The sequence below is a fragment of the Malaclemys terrapin genome, chromosome 3 (assembly GCF_027887155.1).
Source record: "Malaclemys terrapin pileata isolate rMalTer1 chromosome 3, rMalTer1.hap1, whole genome shotgun sequence".
NCBI classification, from domain to species: Eukaryota; Metazoa; Chordata; order Testudines; family Emydidae; genus Malaclemys; species Malaclemys terrapin.
The window spans coordinates 10,020,781-10,040,117 of record NC_071507.1 but is presented as its reverse complement, the minus strand read 5'-3'; the positions used below and the strand labels follow the sequence as shown (position 1 = coordinate 10,040,117).

The 19,337-nt window shown below is 42.8% G+C and overlaps 1 protein-coding gene across 5 annotated transcripts in view; it reads right to left on the bottom strand.

Moving 5' to 3' along the window:
- Positions 1 to 19,337, bottom strand: part of PLCB4 (phospholipase C beta 4) — a 322,471-nt gene that overhangs the window by 92,715 nt on the left and 210,419 nt on the right. For all 5 annotated transcript variants that reach the window (XM_054022802.1, XM_054022803.1, XM_054022801.1 and 2 more), the window contains exons 10-13: positions 12,615 to 12,696; positions 11,949 to 12,049; positions 11,268 to 11,325; positions 2,242 to 2,350 (exon numbers count right to left, since the gene is read on the bottom strand). In XM_054022802.1, coding sequence (XP_053878777.1) covers positions 2,242 to 2,350; positions 11,268 to 11,325; positions 11,949 to 12,049; positions 12,615 to 12,696 — 350 coding nt within the window. The remainder of the gene's footprint in view (positions 1 to 2,241; positions 2,351 to 11,267; positions 11,326 to 11,948; positions 12,050 to 12,614; positions 12,697 to 19,337) is intronic.

Sequence of the window (19,337 nt, the reverse complement as noted above, 5' to 3'; positions counted from 1 at the left end):
TCACAGCCAAATCCCGTCAGCTGGTTTTGAGTTAGGGGAAAATGAAAAAAAAATTAAAAAAAAAAAATCACACATTCTCATCTTAAGAAATTTAACTACCCGCCCCTCCGAACTTAAAAACAGCAGAACAAAGTAGCTCCAAGCGTGACATGTAATTAGCCTGGAGGAAAAAGTATAAGAGAGTGAAAAAATAATCATACTATGTATAGTTGGTGGATATCTGCTAAGATTTTAATAATGAAGCCCTGCCCCACTGACAACATAATTAAGAGACTGAGTTGCAGAGTCTCCCTGAGAAGGAGAAAGTGTCTATAACTGCTCTCCCAAGGAGCTCCTGAACTTACTGAGCCATTCATGTACTGTACAGCACATGAAGAAGGGCTGAGTTCTAGTTACCGACCCTTACCGTACAGCAGGGGTAGTCAAGAGGCGGACCGTCGGCCAAATCTGAACCACCAGCTGCTTTTGAATGGACCCCCAAATCTTTTTATTTACTTATCATTGTTGTTGTTATTATTTTAAATTTTTTTTTTGGAGTCTGGACCTTGACTGCATCTTGACCAAGAAATGTGGACCTTGACAAAAAATAATTCACTACCCCTGCTGTACAGTAACCAAGGCAGGACTGGTTTCTTACAGCTATTGTTCAGTGAATGAGGTCTTGCCTCCCACACAGTGCTATTCAGTGCACACATGTGCCTAAGTGCTTTATGGAATAGGGGTCTTGTAAAGGACTGCAGAGAACAGACACCAGACAGATAAGCCATTGCCTCCATTGGATGTTGGGTGGCTACTCATGCATTCCCAGAATACAAGACTTTATGGTCCTTCCAGGATTGGTGTGGGCCCGCCCCTGCCAGCATGACCTCACATGGATGGTGCATGCAAGGTCACACTGGTGGGGGCAAAATGATGTGCTTTTCAAAATGTCATCCCAGTCTGATACTGGACAGAACCTAGTCTGGTTTTGTCTCCACACTGGACTAAGGACCAATCACCCAACAAGAGGACAATATGGTTTAAAGCCAGATGAATGACCTGCCTATATTCGGGATCCACAACTTCTGGGGCCAATTCCTCCCCTTCTCCCACTAATTCCATTGGGGTGAAACCCGCATGAACTAACTCCACCAAGGAAAGATCATCATCAGAAAAAACCCATCCTTTTTTCTGCAGGAGACATTCCACATTTACATACATCGCAGTAGAAATAATAAAGAAAGAAAGAATTAAAACAATAGGCTCAAGTCGCTACCATGACTCAGTGATTGGTTGAAAGAATATGAAAACAGTGTAGAAGCTTATGCCGACATCAGCTTCTAGAGACAGTTTCTTGTCTGCAAAATACCTATCTTCATAAACTACTGGTTTGCTTTAACTCCTGCCCACCCAAAACATGGGTGCATCTCTTTCTGAACACGGACAAACAATGTTCATGATACCTTGTACATTATGGGAAAACACTTGAAATATGCTGGCATCTAGACAGTAGATCCGTGACTGCATTAAACATGTGACCAATATGATTAGATTAAAAAGAAAAGGGGAGTTTCTGGTACATACGGAGAGGAAAACAAAATAAGCTATAGAGTTGGAGCCTTCAAAATTCCAATCCATGACTGCAAGAAGAGAGAACAATGGATCCTGGAGTATCCTATAGCTCATTTTAAAAAAAGAAATACCGTGCTATTGAGAGGAGATATCTCCCATCTGATAGCCAGTGTATTGGCCTTCCCCTTTTTTACTGGAGTGCCCTGAGAAGTTATGGAGAGACCATCACCTTACAGGTTCAATTTTAGCAAAAAAAGCATAAGCAATCTGTTAACAGATAGTGTGATGCAAGGATAGCAGAGTAAATTAGGAGCAACATATACAGGATGAAATCCTTACCCCTCATTCAGCTGCTTTACTCCTGGTAAAAAGGACCAGAGTGGTGTCAAGGCCTGTTTCCTGTGCTGCAGGAACCAAGGAAGACAGCCACTGGCTCCTCACAATCCCTTGTGTAGGGAGCATGCCTAGGGCAGGAGGAGTACATCAGGGGTGGAGGTGCAGCTGGCGGTACTGGAGAGATTCTGGGCAAAACTGAGGCTTAGCGTAGACCGAGTAGGCTGCTGCAACTTAGACAAGCCCCAGTCTCATTGGGACTAGGCTCTTAAGTCACTTAGGTGCTTTTTAAAATTGAAAGTGTCTAAAAAAATGTGGTATTAATTTTTGATACACAGATAGTCCCACTTTGTTTACCTTTATTCTTCAAATCTTCATCTGGCTCATATGTCTCAATTATCTGCATTGCTCTTTTTGAATCATAGAATGGGAATAAAATTTCATTCAGACGAGGATCTCGTTGATGCTAAGGTTAGAAAATAACATAATTTAGCAAGACCACTTGCTGCAAGGCTATATTCCAAGAACTTTTCATTACTGCAGACGAGAAAGAACGAGCTGGACAATTTTTTAAAACTAGAATTTACAGAATATCCCAATTGTAACTTCAGCCTTATATAAATTTAAATCTAGTTATCTATGAAAACAACAGGCTGTTTGCTCAGGAAAATACTCCAGTGCAATCATTTAACGTGTATTATTGCTATTTACTCATTACAATAAAATAACTCATGTGGCGTATGTGCCAATAAAATTTTGACAATTAACAGCAGATCCTTTAATAACTTGGTAAATCCTCTTCCTTCTTCAGAAATCTTTTATGTAGGTTATGCAAACTGACGGGCCTGACTGACGGTAACATAATTATCCCTTCATAAAACTGGCGTCTTCATCAATATGGATGACTAAAATAAACATTAAAAAAATAAAAAGTTGCTACAAATATTCGATGCAAAACCTGCATTTAGAAATATGTTAACTAGTGTCAATTATTTCTGTGAATCGTATAAATACTGGGGCATTCAACTTTCTGAAATATCAACTTAGGATCATAGAGCACATATGTAAATCATTAAAAAACATCTTCACAGTATCATCCCAAAATGTATAGCAATTAATGATGTAGGGATTTCATAATATCATACACAAATATTGTTTGGACTATATTTAGGCATTCTAGGTATCAGTGACTTCCAATGAATCTCTAAAGGCCAGATTCATGACACATTCGCTTTGGAGTGTGCAATGCGATTTTCACTTTTATTCACACTGGATTAAGCTGCACACTGTGTGCCTGATTCTCCATTAAAAACATAATTCAACTGAATAGTGGCATGTAAGCAGATGCAAAAGCAAACAAAAACAAAGATGACCATGGAAACACTCTTTTACCCAGGTAGGTGCAGTTTTGAAGCTGTAATTTACATTCATAAATGTAACATAGGCCACCCCCATATTGCTGACCAATAATTTAGGAATGGACAGTGTGGAATGTCTATGACCTAAGGCACTATAAGCATTTGCTGTAATTCCTTACATACAAATATTTTGGTATTCTGTTCAATATCAAGCCATGTCCAATCAAAAATAAGCAACCTGATCTCTTCTTTGCAACCAACACATTGGCATGTGTGGTTGGGTAATTCTAAGAAATTACAACTAATGCCAATTTAATCATGCAGTTAATGAAGCATCCTTTTATTAATGTTATTGACAGTCGACAGCATCTGAAGTATAGCAGTTAAATTCACTATACGTTGGCTATCTGGATATCTAAGTAAATCTCAGATGAAATATGAAATGTAAGCAGCTGAATGCAGGACACACCTTGCTAAGCATCTCTCAGGAGCACAACACTAGCATGCAACTGTACGGCCGACCACATGTAATCACACGTGACAAGCTTTGCACCATTAGTGAAAATGCATCATTTGAAACAACTGAAAGAAAGAGGAGGGGAGGCTCTTATTAAAGAAGAGTGCTCTTCCCCACTTCACTCTTCCACGGATAATCGTAAATAGAACAGAGGTGACACAGGGGAAGAAAATAGATGGGAGAAGGCAAACAACGCTTCTTAGCAATCACAGCCAAAAAATTATTGCAGGGAACTAACAGTAATATTTGTATTGTTGTCATCATGATCACTGCTCAGTATCTTTTTTTTTTCCCATTTGGAAAGTTTAGTTAATTTAAGTTTAGTTAATTAAAAACAATTCTGGTAATACTTGATGTTATTAAAAAAATGTCAAGCAGGATCCCCTGCATAAATGTTTTATGCTAGTGAGTTTGTTGGCACAGGGAATTTATAAGGCAAAACAACATAGCTGACCAATATGAAAAGCATAAAGCTCCCAGGACTAATCACACATGTCCAGCAAAGCTGCTGTTGCTTGTTCTAGTTACCATATTAGACAGGATCCATACCTTTCTACTACACGTTCCTTAACAAAAGGAGGGTAAATCATTTTGGGGGAGGAGGCTAGAGGGGGCCTGTTTACTTTGGAAAGAGAAAGAGGGAAGAAACAGATGCTCTTCAAATATGGCCACCCAGCCATTTACCTCCTAGCCAGATAAATACTTGATGATATGTGAAACAACTCATGACTTGCTAGAAGCCAGCTTTATTATTGGGATTTATGAGGTCCAGCAGAAATAATGGCCTCTTTCCACCAAAAACAGAAAGGGGAAAACTTACTAAACAAGAAGGATCCAATCTCCCATTTCATCTTATCTCTTTGCTCAGCAGAAAGCAGGAGTCCAGGCCAGCCTGTACTGAATTACTACTTTTGATAATTACACACGTAGGCCAAAGCTAAGATCTGTGGCTGCGAATAAATGGCGGAAGGAAATCTCAGTAGCTTTAGGTCTATTTCATTTTTCTATTATTTTTCCTTTTCTTTAGATTTAACTTAAAAAAAAAAGAACACACGCACAGAAGTGCCTGACAATAATTAGACTTATAGAAACAACCCACCAGCATTAATAATGATACATAATTAAATTAACTGTCAGCCTGCAGCATTAAACAGTCAAAATGGAGCTAACAATTTACCTAAGCCAACAGACAATAAAAAAAAAAAAAAGGAAAAACTCCAGAAAAGCCTCACTCCCAAATCAGACCTACCCAGGGACATACCCTCATCCTTCCCTAAAAATCCTATCAAACAAATTGCTTTTGCAACCTACAACATGCCTGGTAGGTCATCAAATTCAGGCTATTTTGGAACAAAGTGGAAACAAGTTCAGAAGTCCCACGGCCCTCATTAAGAATGCCCTGCCAGCAACCACTGCTTTTTTCTAATGATAATAAACTTTTATTGTTTTCAGTATTGTTGTAGCCATGTTTGTCCCAGGATATGGGACGGAAAAGGTGGGTGAGATAATAAATATTTTTTATTGGACCAACTTCTGCTGGTGAAAGAGACCAACTTTTGAATTACACAGAGCTCTTCTTCAGTTTGGGGAAAGAGACTAAGGGCTTGGCTACACTTGCGAGTTAGAGCACATTTAAGCAGCCCTTGGCGCCCTAGCTCACTACCCATCCACACTGGCAAGGCACATACAGCTCCCTGATTCCAGGGCTAGAGCACTCCTGGTACTCCACCTCGGCGAGAAGATTAATGCCTGGTGCACTTTGGCTGAAACGCCCGGGCGTCAGTGTGAACAAGGTGTTGCATTACTGCGCTCTGATCAGCCTCCGGAAACGTCCCATAATCCCCTTAAGTCAAGTGGCCACTCTTGTCATTGTTTTAGAATCACTGCAGGAATGCGGATATGCCCTTTGAAAGCTCCGTTTGACAGCCGGCTGCTTATCTGCTCTGAGACAAAGCAACCATTACTGTGGAATGCTGTGTGTGAGAGAGAGGCGGGGGGGGAGGGAAGAGGGGGTCTGCTGCTGTCTGAACTTACAAGACAGCATGCTGACATGCTCTCAGCCCCCCCAAAACCACTCTCTCTCCCCCCACATACACAAAACACACTCCCTGTCATGCTCCACCCCACCCACCTGCATGCTGGGATAGCTACCACAATGCACTGCTCTCTGTGGCCATTGCAAGAGCTGCTTATGTGGCCACGCCAGTGCGCTGGCAGCTGTCAGTGTGGACAGATGGCAGCACTTTCCCTACTGCGCTCTACAAAGGCTGGTTTAACTCAAAGCGCTCTACACCTGCAAGTGTAGCCATGCCCTGAGTGTCACAATGAAGTACAAGGTGGAAGAGACTGTTAAGCGCAGGAGTTAACACGTTGCAAAGGACCATTCAAAATGAAGTGGGCCATTAACACTCTACAACCATAGAACAAAGGAGAGTTAGGGCACATCTACACACACAGTGCTGCACCCACAGAGTTGTCATTGGGCCATATGATGCACTGGATGACGGACACCACATGTTGTGATAGGCATATGTATGACTCATGGATTTTAAAAGATGTGTTGTGAGGGGTCTTGATCATTGTAGCATGTAGGGTTACCATATTGCCATCCTGGAAAAGAGGACACTACAAGGGGCCCCGGCCCCACCCCAACTCCGCCCCTGGCGCTGCCCCTTCCCCAAAGTTCCACCCTGACTCCACCCCCTCCCCTGAACGCTCCACCCCCCTGCTCCTCTCTCTCCCCTGCTTCCGGCGAATCAAATGTTCGGAGAACGGAGTGATCTCTAGTAGTCAAAGACCCTTCTTCCCCGTCCCCTCCAGTCTATGTCTATCCTATTGCTGTCTAACCCGCCCCAGCTCCTCATCTGATTTCAACTGCCCCCCACTACCGCTCTGGATTCCTTGTCCCAGTTTCCTGGTCTTGTCTCACTCTCCTCTCTCCCCGCCCCCATCCCTCAGATGGGATGTTCGTTTCAGATTGGCAAAATTATAAGGCTTCCCAACATTTCAACACTTCCCATTCTAAATTTTCGGTTGCTTAACTATAGGCTACTTCTGCCTACAACAAAGCATATTCAGAACTTCTGATTAAAGGGATTATAAGTGTAGCAACCTCCATCATAGCTAGTCACCAAAGATTGAACCCGAGCCATCCAGACTTAAAAGCATGAGCTTCTACTACTTGAGATCAAGATATAACTCCCTTAACTGGTAGCTATACAGTTATCCTCTAAAAATCCACCAGAGGAGGGCACAAAACACATGTTGGACAGTGAATTACAAAAGTGCCAAATATTATTATTAGACCTGCAATACTTTTCACAATGAACATCAGCGGGGGATAAACTGGTAGTTTACGAATATTTGGAAAACAATTTTAGAATAACATTCAGTGCTGTGGTTTAAAAGAAAAAAACCTGTTAAAACTCATAACTTAGCAGTATTCAGTATTTGGAAAAAAAACAACAACTTCTAGGAGGGATACAAGTTAAGAATGTTGAAACAGGAAGATGTTATGCTTAGTTACCACTTGGGCAAGGCGGTGTGCTATGTAATACTTGCAAGATTTCACTGTAATGTTTTACAATATATAGCAGCGCAATGCTGATTCCATTGATATTGTTGAGCAATTCATGCTGATTTTATTTCAGCCCACATTTAATAGTTTTGAATACAAGATCACAATTTTCAGCTCAGTTGGTCTGAACATGCAGAGCTTTAAAATTGCTATGCTCTAAACTGTATATTAACTACAATTTTATAAACCTGCATGTCAGAGAACTGTGTGCCACTACTACTAGACAGTGGCACAAGGCAATTCAGTGTGAATCACAGAAATGTAGGACTGGAAGGGACATCAATAGGTCATCTAGTCAAACCCTTGCACTGAGGCAGGACTGAGTAATAACAACTAGACCATCCTTGACAGGTGTTTGTCTAACCTCTTAAAAAACTCCAATGACTGCTATCCCATAACCTCTCTAGGTAATTTGTCCAGTGCTTAACCTTTACAGTTAGGAAGTTTTTCCTAATGTCTAACCTAAATCTCCCTTGCTACAATTTAAGCCCATTGCTTCTTTTTCCTGCATGTCCTGAGTGGGACAGGGGTGGGTCCAAGCAGTGGGATTGGGGGGAGGGAGGTCGAGGGAGTCGGTGGGTGTGTGGGGATGGATCAGGGGAAACAGGGTGAAGGAACTGAGGGGGACAGGACTGGGACTGGGGGGGCTGAGAAGGATGGGACAGGACTGGGATGGGGAGAGTAGGGTAGGGGCTGAGGGGAGCATGAATGAGACAGGGTAGAGAGAGCTGTGTAGAGTGGGGTGGGGCGGGGCGGGGGAGACAATGGGGCTGGGCTGGGGAGGGTCGGGGGGTTGGAGAGAGGGACAGGGTCTGGAGGGGATGAGACAGAGGGGAGCAGGACTGGAATGGGGGGAAGTTGAGGGGGTGGGACAGCAGGGGGAGTGATGGGGTGGGATGATGGGGGAGGCTGAAGAAGAGATTTGGGGTAGGGCAAGGCTGAGGGCAGTGGGTTGGGGGAGCAGGGGGACTGTGGGGGAGGCTGTTGGAACAGGGGCAGGGACTGAGGGCAGTGGATTGAGGGTGGGGGGTACAGGGGGGACACTGCGGGGGAGGCTGAGGGAACAGGGTCAGGGTGGAAGCTGAAGGCAGTGGGTCGGGTGAGATGATCGGGGAGAGGGGAGGGACTGTGGGGGAGGCAGAGGGAACAGGGTCGGGGGGCTGAGGGCAGTGGGTCTGAGGGGAGCCCCCCCAGAGGGACCTGCCACGGGGCCAGGTGAGCCCAGCAGTGCTTACTTGGAGCGGCTCCCAGGAAGCATCCAGCTGGCAGGTCCCTCCCAGTCCCTCTGGCTCCTTCCTATGGTTGGGTCGGGTCGAGGGGAGGGGGGCAGGGGCGGGGGGGGTCTCTCTGCCCGATTCTACAGGCCCCGCCCCGCTGCAGCCCGCAGGGGAGCGAGATCTCCTCGCTGCCGCTCTGTGTGCCGGGGGCAGGGGCAGGGCTGCGCTCTGCAGGCTCCTGTCAGCCGGGTGAGGGCCCCGTGGGCTGACACCGCCGCGCCGGGAGCTCTCAGCTGCGCGCTGCCCCAGGGCCCAGGGAGGAAAGGTGAGTGGCGCTGGCTTGCCGCGGTTCCCCCAGAGCGGCTGCCCTGTCAGCCGCTTTTGGGTCTTTAAACAGCCGTCCGGGGGGAAATCCCAGACATTTTTAGCTTTTTACAGATTCCCCCCGGACGGCTGTTTAAAGACCCAAAAGCCGGACATGTCCGTGGAAACCCGGACATATGGTAACCCTAGTAGCATGGAGAGATGTCTGCAGGTTTTGCATCTGTTGTTCTGGCAGGGTCTGGTGCCACTGAGGTGGTATGTCGTGGTTTGTGCAGACCTTTGCGTCTGATGATGAGCTTGGTGAGGTTGAGAGGGCTGTTTGAAGGCCAGGAAGAAAAGGGCAGAGTGAGGGCGTGGCCTCAGGGGAGGGATGGGGATGGAGCGGGCGTGGAGCACCTCCAGGGAAAAATAAAAGTCAGTGCCTATGGGTGAAATGAGACAATCAGTACATTGTTGAATGAACTCATGCAGAAAAATGATCAAAGACCAAACCACTCTATCCACCGTGAAACAATCACTCCATATCTGGCCTCCCAGCTCTCATCTTCAAAAGAAACCTGCACAACCCTTTAATGTCTCTTTCAACAATCTGTAACCTTGGTTCTATGACTGCAGAGTTGTTAATGGCCCACTTCATTTTGAGTGCTCCCTTTAAACATGTTGTTAATTCTTATGCTTAACAACCTTGTATTTATCTGTGACACTCTGAGTACCTTTCCCAGATCTAAAGAAGAGCTCTGTGAAAGCTTGTCTCTTTCAGCAACAGAAGTTGGTCCAATAAACAGTATTACCTCACCCATCTTGTCTCTCTCAATAAGCTTTTGTTTCCAGCTCCAGCACCTCGGCTGACTACAGAGAGTGCTGGCCATATGTGAAGAGGGAGAGAGAGGATGTCTTAGGTAAGTAGGTTCCAGGCCACTTAAGGCCTTACACATCACGACCAACACATTAAACTCTGCTCGGGCGATGACTACACTAGAGATCCGCTCTAAGCTGAAGGGAGAGAGCTCTCCCGTCGACTTAATTAATCCACCCCCAACGAGCTGCGATAGCTATGTTGGCGGGAGAAACTCTCCCACTGACATAGTGCTGTCCACACTGGTGTTTAGGTCTGTGTAATTTATGTCACTCAGGGGTGTGGATTATTCACACATCATACCAATCACTGCCTAGTTCCTACAAGCACCTACACATATGCTTAGCGTTGTGACCATGGATTTCAAAGGAACTACTCATAGTAGTCAGATGAAGCACGTACGGAATTGTTTGCAAGGTAGGGGCACATTTGGGGCAGCCACTGAAGTGTGGTTTACTCCACGTGCCTAGTCCATTGGACAGTGATAAAACTTAATCTCATCACTAATTTTCTTCTACTTCTTTTAAAAAAAAAAAAAAACCTTTTGTGTTTGGTTCACTTTTGGTGATCAATAAGGCATATGCTGCTTTTTGAACACGGAGCAAAAGGGCCCTCCTTTTAGATAACGGTATTAACTTGATGCATGCTTAAATCTCTGCATAGAGAAATGAGAAAATAGCAATTTGTTGTTGCTGTTGTTTTTTAAGTTTGTACTTGGATAACTCATCAGTTCCCTCAAAGACCCTATAGAGAAGGAATACAATTCTGCAGTTCATTGGGAAAAAAAGAGTTTAGTGGTACAAAAGCTGGGGAATTACTTGGTGTTCACAATACTTCATTTGTTTTAAGTAAATTCTGTCAGATTCACTGAAGTGGTGTGTAGCACTGTGAATCATACTCCCACTCATCTTAATATGCTTTAGAAACAGAAGAAAATCACACACTTTAATAAGGTACTTTTTCAGATACTAGACTGAAGGAAACACTGCAGACTCTTGCTAATAAATGTGCATTTTAGAAATACTGCTGCCAATATATTTCCTTCTATCCTACATATTTTTAATATTTTCAGAATCACATACAACTCATTAAAATATCCTTATGATCCACAGATTTGTAATAAACAGAAAAGATTTTGATAGTGGAGAATCAAACTACTACATATAAAAGCCCACTTCATATTTCTGTTATTCAATACAGCAATCAAATGCCTACAAGTAAAATAATTGCTTATAACAAAACACTGAGTATAGTTTAGTTGAAATTACATTGTATATAACAGTATAAAACATACACAACAATAGCTTCACACCACAGCAAGTAATCAACAGAAGCAATCCGCAAAGCCAACATAGAGAAAGCACAAGAACATATAAAGTTGGAGCTGATTTTTGCACCTGGATATCGCCATAATGAAAAGATCAGCAGATCAAAAGCACAGCAAATGATGGCATGATACATGCAATGGGAAGACTGGAAGAAGCAAGCCACTGCAGACAGACTTGTATGGTAGTTAATGTATGAAAAAGCTTACTTCATTTAGAAAGCTCACTAATTGGTCTACCGTTAAATAATCAGTTTTGTCTCCATTGCTGAAAAGAAATTTATTAGAAAAAGTAAGTTTTCATGTACGATGCTACAGTAGGTATGATTTACATGTTGACATTGTTGATACTTTCTAAACCTTGCAGTTTCCTAACACTGAAGTAGCTGTGTATTCTCAAAATGAACAGACACTGTCAAGGCAAACAAACAGTCTATGCTTGCTACAGTATAATACCCTCTCTTCTCAGTATGATTTAACAAATGTTAATTTAGCAAACAACATGTAAGTCCTCCATTTGAGAAGAATCTGATTGAACAAACTTTTAGACTTCTTGCTTAATCTAGTTAGTTCACATACTGTGTTAATAACCTAAAGGAGCAGGTTAAAACTGTAGGTAGTTAGTAAAGCCAATGCAAAAAAAAGTTCCAGGTGCTTCTTTTAACTCATGTAAAAGTTGCTCTAAAACACAGAGTTAACTTTTACATTAATAATTTTGGGGGAAAGGCAAGAAAATGTAGATGTGACTTGGTTTGCAAATACCATACATGGTATTAGGAGTCAAGGTTGGGACTTCTTTATCATGTTCAGTGTTGTACCGGTTAATACTAGAAATAGACTAAAATGACAGTAAAACAATTTAAAATTAGTTAAATATTTAATTTAACTTACATCTTCCTAAAGAGTTCCTCTATGTCCGTACGAGGACATATCTTTTGGGTTAGTTCATAAAATTTCTCATAAGTAAAAGCGGGAGGCTCAATTTCATCATTCTGAAAAAAACAAAACAAATGTTGATTTAGCAAAAGCCAGTTTATTTATTCTTTATTCTATCAACATGTCTGAGTATTGGAAAAGTATTAGTAACCTGTGCCTAATGCACATGACTTTATTTATATTTTCTGAGAAGAGCTCTCAATTTTTTCCTTACCCCAAATCTGTTTAGTGCACTTTTATTCTGACTACATGGTAACATTAAGTCTGTGAATGATAAAATAAATAATAATAATATGTAAAAAAGTAAATACAGAACAAAGACATAGTCTTTATTTTGCCTGTTGAAGTTAAAAAAAAAAATCATTCAAGGTACCATGTGAACATTTGAATATAAATATTCAACACACTGGGACATCAGAAAAAAGCCCTAACCAACTTTGGTACCATTTAGTATAAACCTCATTAGTAAATATTCCTGTTTAACTGAAGCGATGACAAAGCTGTCTGAGAACATACGGCATGTTTTTACACAAGACACGAATGACTTAAAATATAACGATATAATCTGATCATTTCTGTGATTTCTTAATATAAAAAAAGTTATTTTAAATTGGCAAATACCTTTCCACTGGGAAGACCGAGTTCCTTAAGTGCCTGAAAGATCACCTTTTCTGTTTTACCTGATGCAAAGGTTCTGGTAATACTAAGAAAAAGGAGAAAAAAAGTTAGTCACTTTTTAAATAATCAGTTTCAGTCTCTTACTCCTTTTCTCCTCCAACATTTCCCCCTTTTTTCCCCAAACGATTTATGCAAGTACCTCTAGAGACAGTCGTGCACCAAGCACCGTTGTAATAATGCTGTAAGCTTCCACAGAGCAGAAATACTCCGCCTGCTCTCTGTGTAAGCGAACTACTAAAAGATTTAGCAAAACAGCGATCTGCCCAAAGAACTAAGAGGTTTGTGCAACACGTTATTCCGCTGGCAGTTTTCAACAGGATACATAGACAACTTACTACGTCAACAAAAAAAGCAGCAGGATCTACAAACAAGGTAGGTATTAGCAAACTCAACTCTAGGCTTTGCTGCTTCCTCTGTGTTCACAGTGGTGACTCCCACCCTTCTGCACTATTAATCTGTCCATTTTAAAGCAGCCATCCCACAGGAAAATCCTGATGTATTCCCATTCCTCTGCTTCCTTCCTCCTCTCTTTTGAAGCTATTTCTCCCCATGAGAAACTCTCCAAATTCGGATTCCTCATATTTTCCACCCAGGCCATCTTCCACACACAGAATTTTGTTACTCTTTCCTTGCTGTTCCTTCTTCCCTTGAAAGAGTTTCTAATCCGCTTCAAACAAGGCTATTCCTCCTCCAGACAGATCACATACAACCATTTTTGCTTCCTTCCCACTTCCACTGAGACTCAAACTCCTGGACCAATTTGGTTTCTTTGTATAAAAGATGGATTTCTCTCATCATCCATTAGATTCATTTTTACTTGGAACAAAATAGATCCAAGTCTATGATGTCTGATGTGATTAATGTGAAGACTTTTGTTTTATTTCTGTTTCCACCAGAGATGAGCTTCAGAAAAGTCAGATCACAGACAGCCTTCCCCCTCTCTAAAGGGCTGAGCCAAAATCATGGGGCCAACGACTCCCCAGCTTTGGTGTCCAGATCTGGAGACAATATTGTGGCTTAGGGCCACGTTCATAATCCTAACATGAGCATTACATCAGGAAAGACTTCACAACAGCAATCTGACTAAAATATGCTGCCTTCTAGATCACCAAGTGAATTTTCCGAGACTTCTTATTAATATCACAGATACTAAGTAAATACACAAAGTGAAATACACTGTTGCCATTATTATATATTCCCATAGCAATCAAGAATTGTTTTGTTCTCCAAAACACTTAAAACCACTTGCGTAATATTTTCCCACCAATAAAATGAAGATCATCAAGCCAAAGATATAAATGATAAATTAATATTTTTGGCCAAGATTTTTTTAAAAACAGGTGTTTAAAGTTAGACTCCCATGTCCATATTTAGGGACTTAAATAAGTAGCCCGATTTTCTAAGTTGTTGAGCAGCCAGCAGCTCCCTTCAAAACGGGCTGGAGTGCCTAAAGTTAGACTCCTATTTTAAAAAAATCTCAGATGTTATCTAACCCTTTCTAACTTTCAGTGACATTTCACTCTACGATGTGCAGGATTGCTAGCTGCAAGATTTATCATCTAACTCTAGTCCAGTAAAAATCGGACATCTATTCCACTAAAGTGCCCAGTAATTGACGTTTTGTATCAAACATCTGTTAACATTAGGATAAACAATTAATCAAAACCGGTGAGCCAAAATTCCATAGCTCTATTTTAGATGCCAAATTATCCGTTATTTCATCAAAGAAGACAGCAAACATGGTAGTAATTATTTCTGAGTGCAGCAGCCTAGAAAAGGATCACATGAATCACAAATCCTGAATGACAATTTCATTTAGCAGGAAATGGTGTACATAAAACTACCGCTTCAGTCAAAAGAGACTTGATCATAGCAAATTTGCATTCTTCTTTCCTATGCCTAGAAACAGAATTGGATTAATGTTGAAGCAGGAAAGATTACTACATGACATCCTACAAAAGTTTCATTGTCAAGTGTCAATGTACTTTTCACCATTCATTTTTTTTTAAATGTGTACTGGAAACAGGATTCAAGATTAGTAGTTGTTCATTCCACTACAATTGTTCAAGATGGGTGAAATGGCTCAGATACAAAAAGAACTGGAACAAACCTTCACCCCCACAAAATAATCAAAACACAGACAGTCCAAATCAGTTTTTGTTTTAGGGCTTGTCTACATTACCGCACGGGGTCGATCTAAGATACGCTACTTCAGCTACATGAACAGCGTAGCTGAAGTCGACGTACTTAGATCTACTTACCACGGTGTCTTCAGTGCGGTAAATTGACCGCTGACGCTCTCCTGTCAACGCCGCTTGTGCTTCTCGTTCTGGTGGAGTACCAGAGTCGACGGGAGAGCGCTCAGTGGTCGATTTATTGCGTCTATACTAGACGTGCTAAATCGACCCCTGCTGGATCGATCGCTGTGTGCCGATCTGGCGGGTAGTGTAGTCAAGCCCTTAGTTTTGGCACCTCTGCATTTCCTAGTTTTTCTGGAACTGGAAGGATAACTGCCTAGATACTATGGGAAAGTCTTGTGGTACAATGATTGCCAAAAGTTACCAAATCCTGGTATCTGGGGCTATGTCTATACTACAGAGCCTATGTTGGCAGAACTAAACTGGAATAGCCCTCTAGTGCCAATGCAGCTTACTCTGACAGAAGGAGTTTTTCTGCCTTTGTAAGAACAACCCCTGTCTCTGCCCGCTCTCATGCTGTGGAGTCTGTTGACATAGCTATGCTGGCGAAGGGGTGTAAGTTTTAAGTATAGACCAAGCCTGAGATTTCTCCTCTTTCCTTAAGAGTGGTTTTTGCACAAAGTTGTACCAAGTTAACTAAAAGTATAATTTTTAACGGATTTAGTTAAAATGGTGCACAGTACCGTGTGGAAAGACAGCAGATTTAATCCTAGTTTATATTTATTTAGATTGCGTCGGTGAATTTATGGTACAAGCTAAACTAATATACCCAGTTTTAAACCCATATAAATGTTTCCACCTGGGGGGTGGGGGGTTGCACTGGTTAAACTAAAATCAGTTTTTAAACAGCCTTCAGTTAAACTGGTGCAACGAGTGTGTGCAGACAAGAGCTTAGGATACATAACGACAGTAGCAGTGTGGGATCTACTGACAAATGCTTACTTTTTATAATGACCACTGCATTTTCGACCAGGCTATACCATACTTCATGAAAAACACTCACTTCTTATAAGGTTTGCACATGAAGTTCCAGATTAAAACTGCAAAGATACATTTAATAAAGCAAGTAAAGTAAACACTGAACGCCTCTGAGATTTGTCCGCCACCAATTGTTATGTGTGCTCCCTCCCCAACCTACTGACAGAAACACAAGCTATGCTTATAACCCAAACAGGCTATGTTAAAATCTCCCCAAAAAATCCCACAAAGGAACAGAGTTTTTGTTGGCCTGCACCTTGCGTAGTCAATTACACCAAGGGAAAGTCAGGGCAAACTGTTACGAGTTGGTAGCATTTATGCCACTTTGCACTGTTGTAAATGACTGCACAAGGTGCAGGACTAGGAAGAATCGGGACTATAGAGTTCCACTTTCCCAAGGCTTGGCATTCGCCCAGGTCTTTTGCTGGTTGGAGTGGGGGTCTATGTTAAAGTTCAAAGAAACACAAAGATTTCTCATTTCCCAGAGAAGACTTTTCCCTCAGGCTTTCCTTAGGCTTCAATATCAAAATGAAATCAAACTGACAGACAGAGTTTATTTTCCTGTCTCACGTTCTTAGTCCCCACCAGCTCTGACGTGGAGACTTGCCTTCCTGAGGGAATGAAAATCCCATATGTATCCCCACAGCTGCCAAGTCTTGTGCAACTCTAGCTCACATATTTGCTCCTCTGGGTGACCCTGAGCAGTCGGACAGGTATTGGAGAAGATGGAAGTCGATCCCTCTCACCCACGGATGTGGAATGGAGGAGGCAGGGTTGACTGGGTAGCCTGGAGAAGTCAGCCAGTATAAAGATATAGGAGGAAAGCAGGGTGTAGCTATGCGGGATGGAGTCTAAGGGGTTGTTTAGGAAAAGTAGAAGGAATGGGAGTGCCTGAGGAAGCAGGGGGGGAGGAGTTATCGGGGAGAGGAGAGCCTGGAGCACTGGGGAGATGCTGGGATGGGGCAAAGCCTGGAGATGTGAGGGGGACTTCTGGGAGCAGAGAAAGGACTGGAGTCTGATAGTTGCTGGGGGCAGGGTGAGTCCTGGACTTATTACCTCCCTGGCCTGCCTCCTTTCACTTCCTGTCATCATTTATGTCCTATTCCCCTCAAGCCTGGTCCCGACCTTGTGCCCCGTGCTTGTCCCCCTTTTCTGTCCCCACTCCCTTTCTGACCTGCCCTATGCCAAAAGTCCCTTGTGCAGTAGACGGCCTCCTATTTCTCCAGGCTGTCTGAGGACCACTGAGGGAGCACTGCGACAGAGAAGAGATAGTCTCCTCCCCGTCCTCATTGCTGCCACGTCACATCATAGCAGCCCCCAGGCTTCTGCTCAGCCCTTCCAGTTGGAGGAAAACCTTGATCAGCCCCGTCCAGCAGGACTGTAGGAATGTGCGATGAGGCTACTCAATGCATGACGCATGACACCTGACAGACCAATATCTAGCTCTACGCCCTGTAGTTCTTTACTGGAACCCAGCACTACAGTTCCATCAGGCCTCAGGGGCTATAATCCCCATCGGGACCTCAGTGCCAAGGGAGGAAGGGAACATACACGTACCCTACACTTCAAAGCTCTGGTCTCAAGTGCGAGACTGGGTCAACAGCCTGGGTTTTCCTTTCCTTTAACCTTAAACTACTTCCCTGACACCTCTTCCTTTCACTCAGTGGCCGTCTCCCATATTCTCCTAAGTAAGGCATGGAAAAGAGAGAGTGCTTGCACCAGAGGCTTCTCTAATGAGCCCTGAAAAAGGGCTGCCACATCCTATCAGAGGCACCTAGATGAGTGGCCTGATTTTCAGAGGTGTGGAGCACCTTCAGATCCTGTTGAAGCTATTGGATTCAAAGTTACAGTGTTCAAAAGTAGTTCAATGAAACCACACGTTCTGTTCATCCAAGAAGTCTGACATTTCACAGGATGACACTAAATTCATTACCATATATATTTCTCGGAGAGGTCCAGAGCTATATTCCTGAGCTTTGAAGGCTGAGAATCTGAGCAACACGGAGTTTCCCTCTTTATAGCATGAAACAGGTTAGATCTGTCACAAGCTGCCAAATGATTTGGTGGATTTATGGAAACTAAAATCCTTTCAAGGGAGAACTGCTGGCTGAAATCCACATAGTATTCTTGAGTGCTAATGTCTGCTTTGGAACAACTACATTAGCAGTACAGCACGTGTGAAATCCGTGCACTGTATCTTCACCTCTGTTTAGCCGTCTACAATAAATAGGGTGTGGCACATTAATTATTCCATCAAAAGTCTGGATTTATTTATTTTTATACCTGAACTGGCCTTCGTTTGAGCAAACGTCAGGAGATTAGACTTCAATTCACTAGCATAATGTGCTAAAAACACTTTGAACACGAGCTCTTTTGGAGATCTGGTTGCCTCGGCATGGAAATTGTGTAAATCTAGGATAACAAACGACTTAGAATTGAACTGCTTTTAAGGAGAGCCATATATATGTACTGACCAGGACGACTGCTTCATAAAAACCACCTATTTGAGATCCATGAATCTGATAGGAAGATTTAAGTCATCAGAGTGACTGGACTGGACTGCCTTCAGTGGATCTGTTTGAGATCCATGAATCTGATAGGAAGATTTAAGTCATTAGAGTGACTGGACTGGACTGCCTTCAGGGGATCTGCACATAGAAGGGAATGGATTAAGCCTTTTCAGCGTTGTTCCCCCATCTTCATTATTCTGCAGATACTCCGTCCGTGGGGGCGCTATTTAGAAGGTGCCCCAGGGAGGTTTGGTGCAAGACCGAGGGACCAGCAAGGGACTGGCCATGTGAAAGTTGATATATTAATAAACCGAAGCAGCATTCACTCCTTCAAGGTGCACTCCAGGGCTGCGGTTATGGTTGGACCCATGTGGCCCCAGGAGAGACGGGGACAATGTAGCAGGCTATGGTGCTTTGCTGCTTGTCAGCTCCACAAGGCTCCAATTCCCACTCTCTTGAAAAGATGCCTGGCAGGCAACTCCATGAGGGGAACCTCACCAAGTTTTCCAGCTCCTCTTGCTCCCCCATCCCCTCACAGGCAATGCTGTGGAAGTGGGCAATATAGCCCAGTATTAGCAAGAGTGGTGACTTTCACATTTTTCTGTGTGGGAAGGAGAGAAGGCAAATTGTTTGATAGGATTTTGAGCACGTAAGTGTAAGAGAATGCAGTAAAACTAGACAGTAAGGGAAAGCGACATCAGATGTCTGAGCCAGACAACAACTGCTTACAGAGAAATATATTGTTTTGTTCCATAGTTGCCTTTTTAATCTTTGGCAATAAGTAAGCCAAGACCTGCTGTAGGTTGTATACTGCATGGCATAAATATTGTTCCAAAAGTTCCTGCGAACACAAGAATAATTCTGGAAAAGCGGCCTCTTTCAGTTTTGCAATGAATTGCATTTCCCAATGTACCTGCTATTCTATTTGCAATGGTCTGAAACATTTGTATGCTGCTATTGACAAAACCTTTACAACCTGC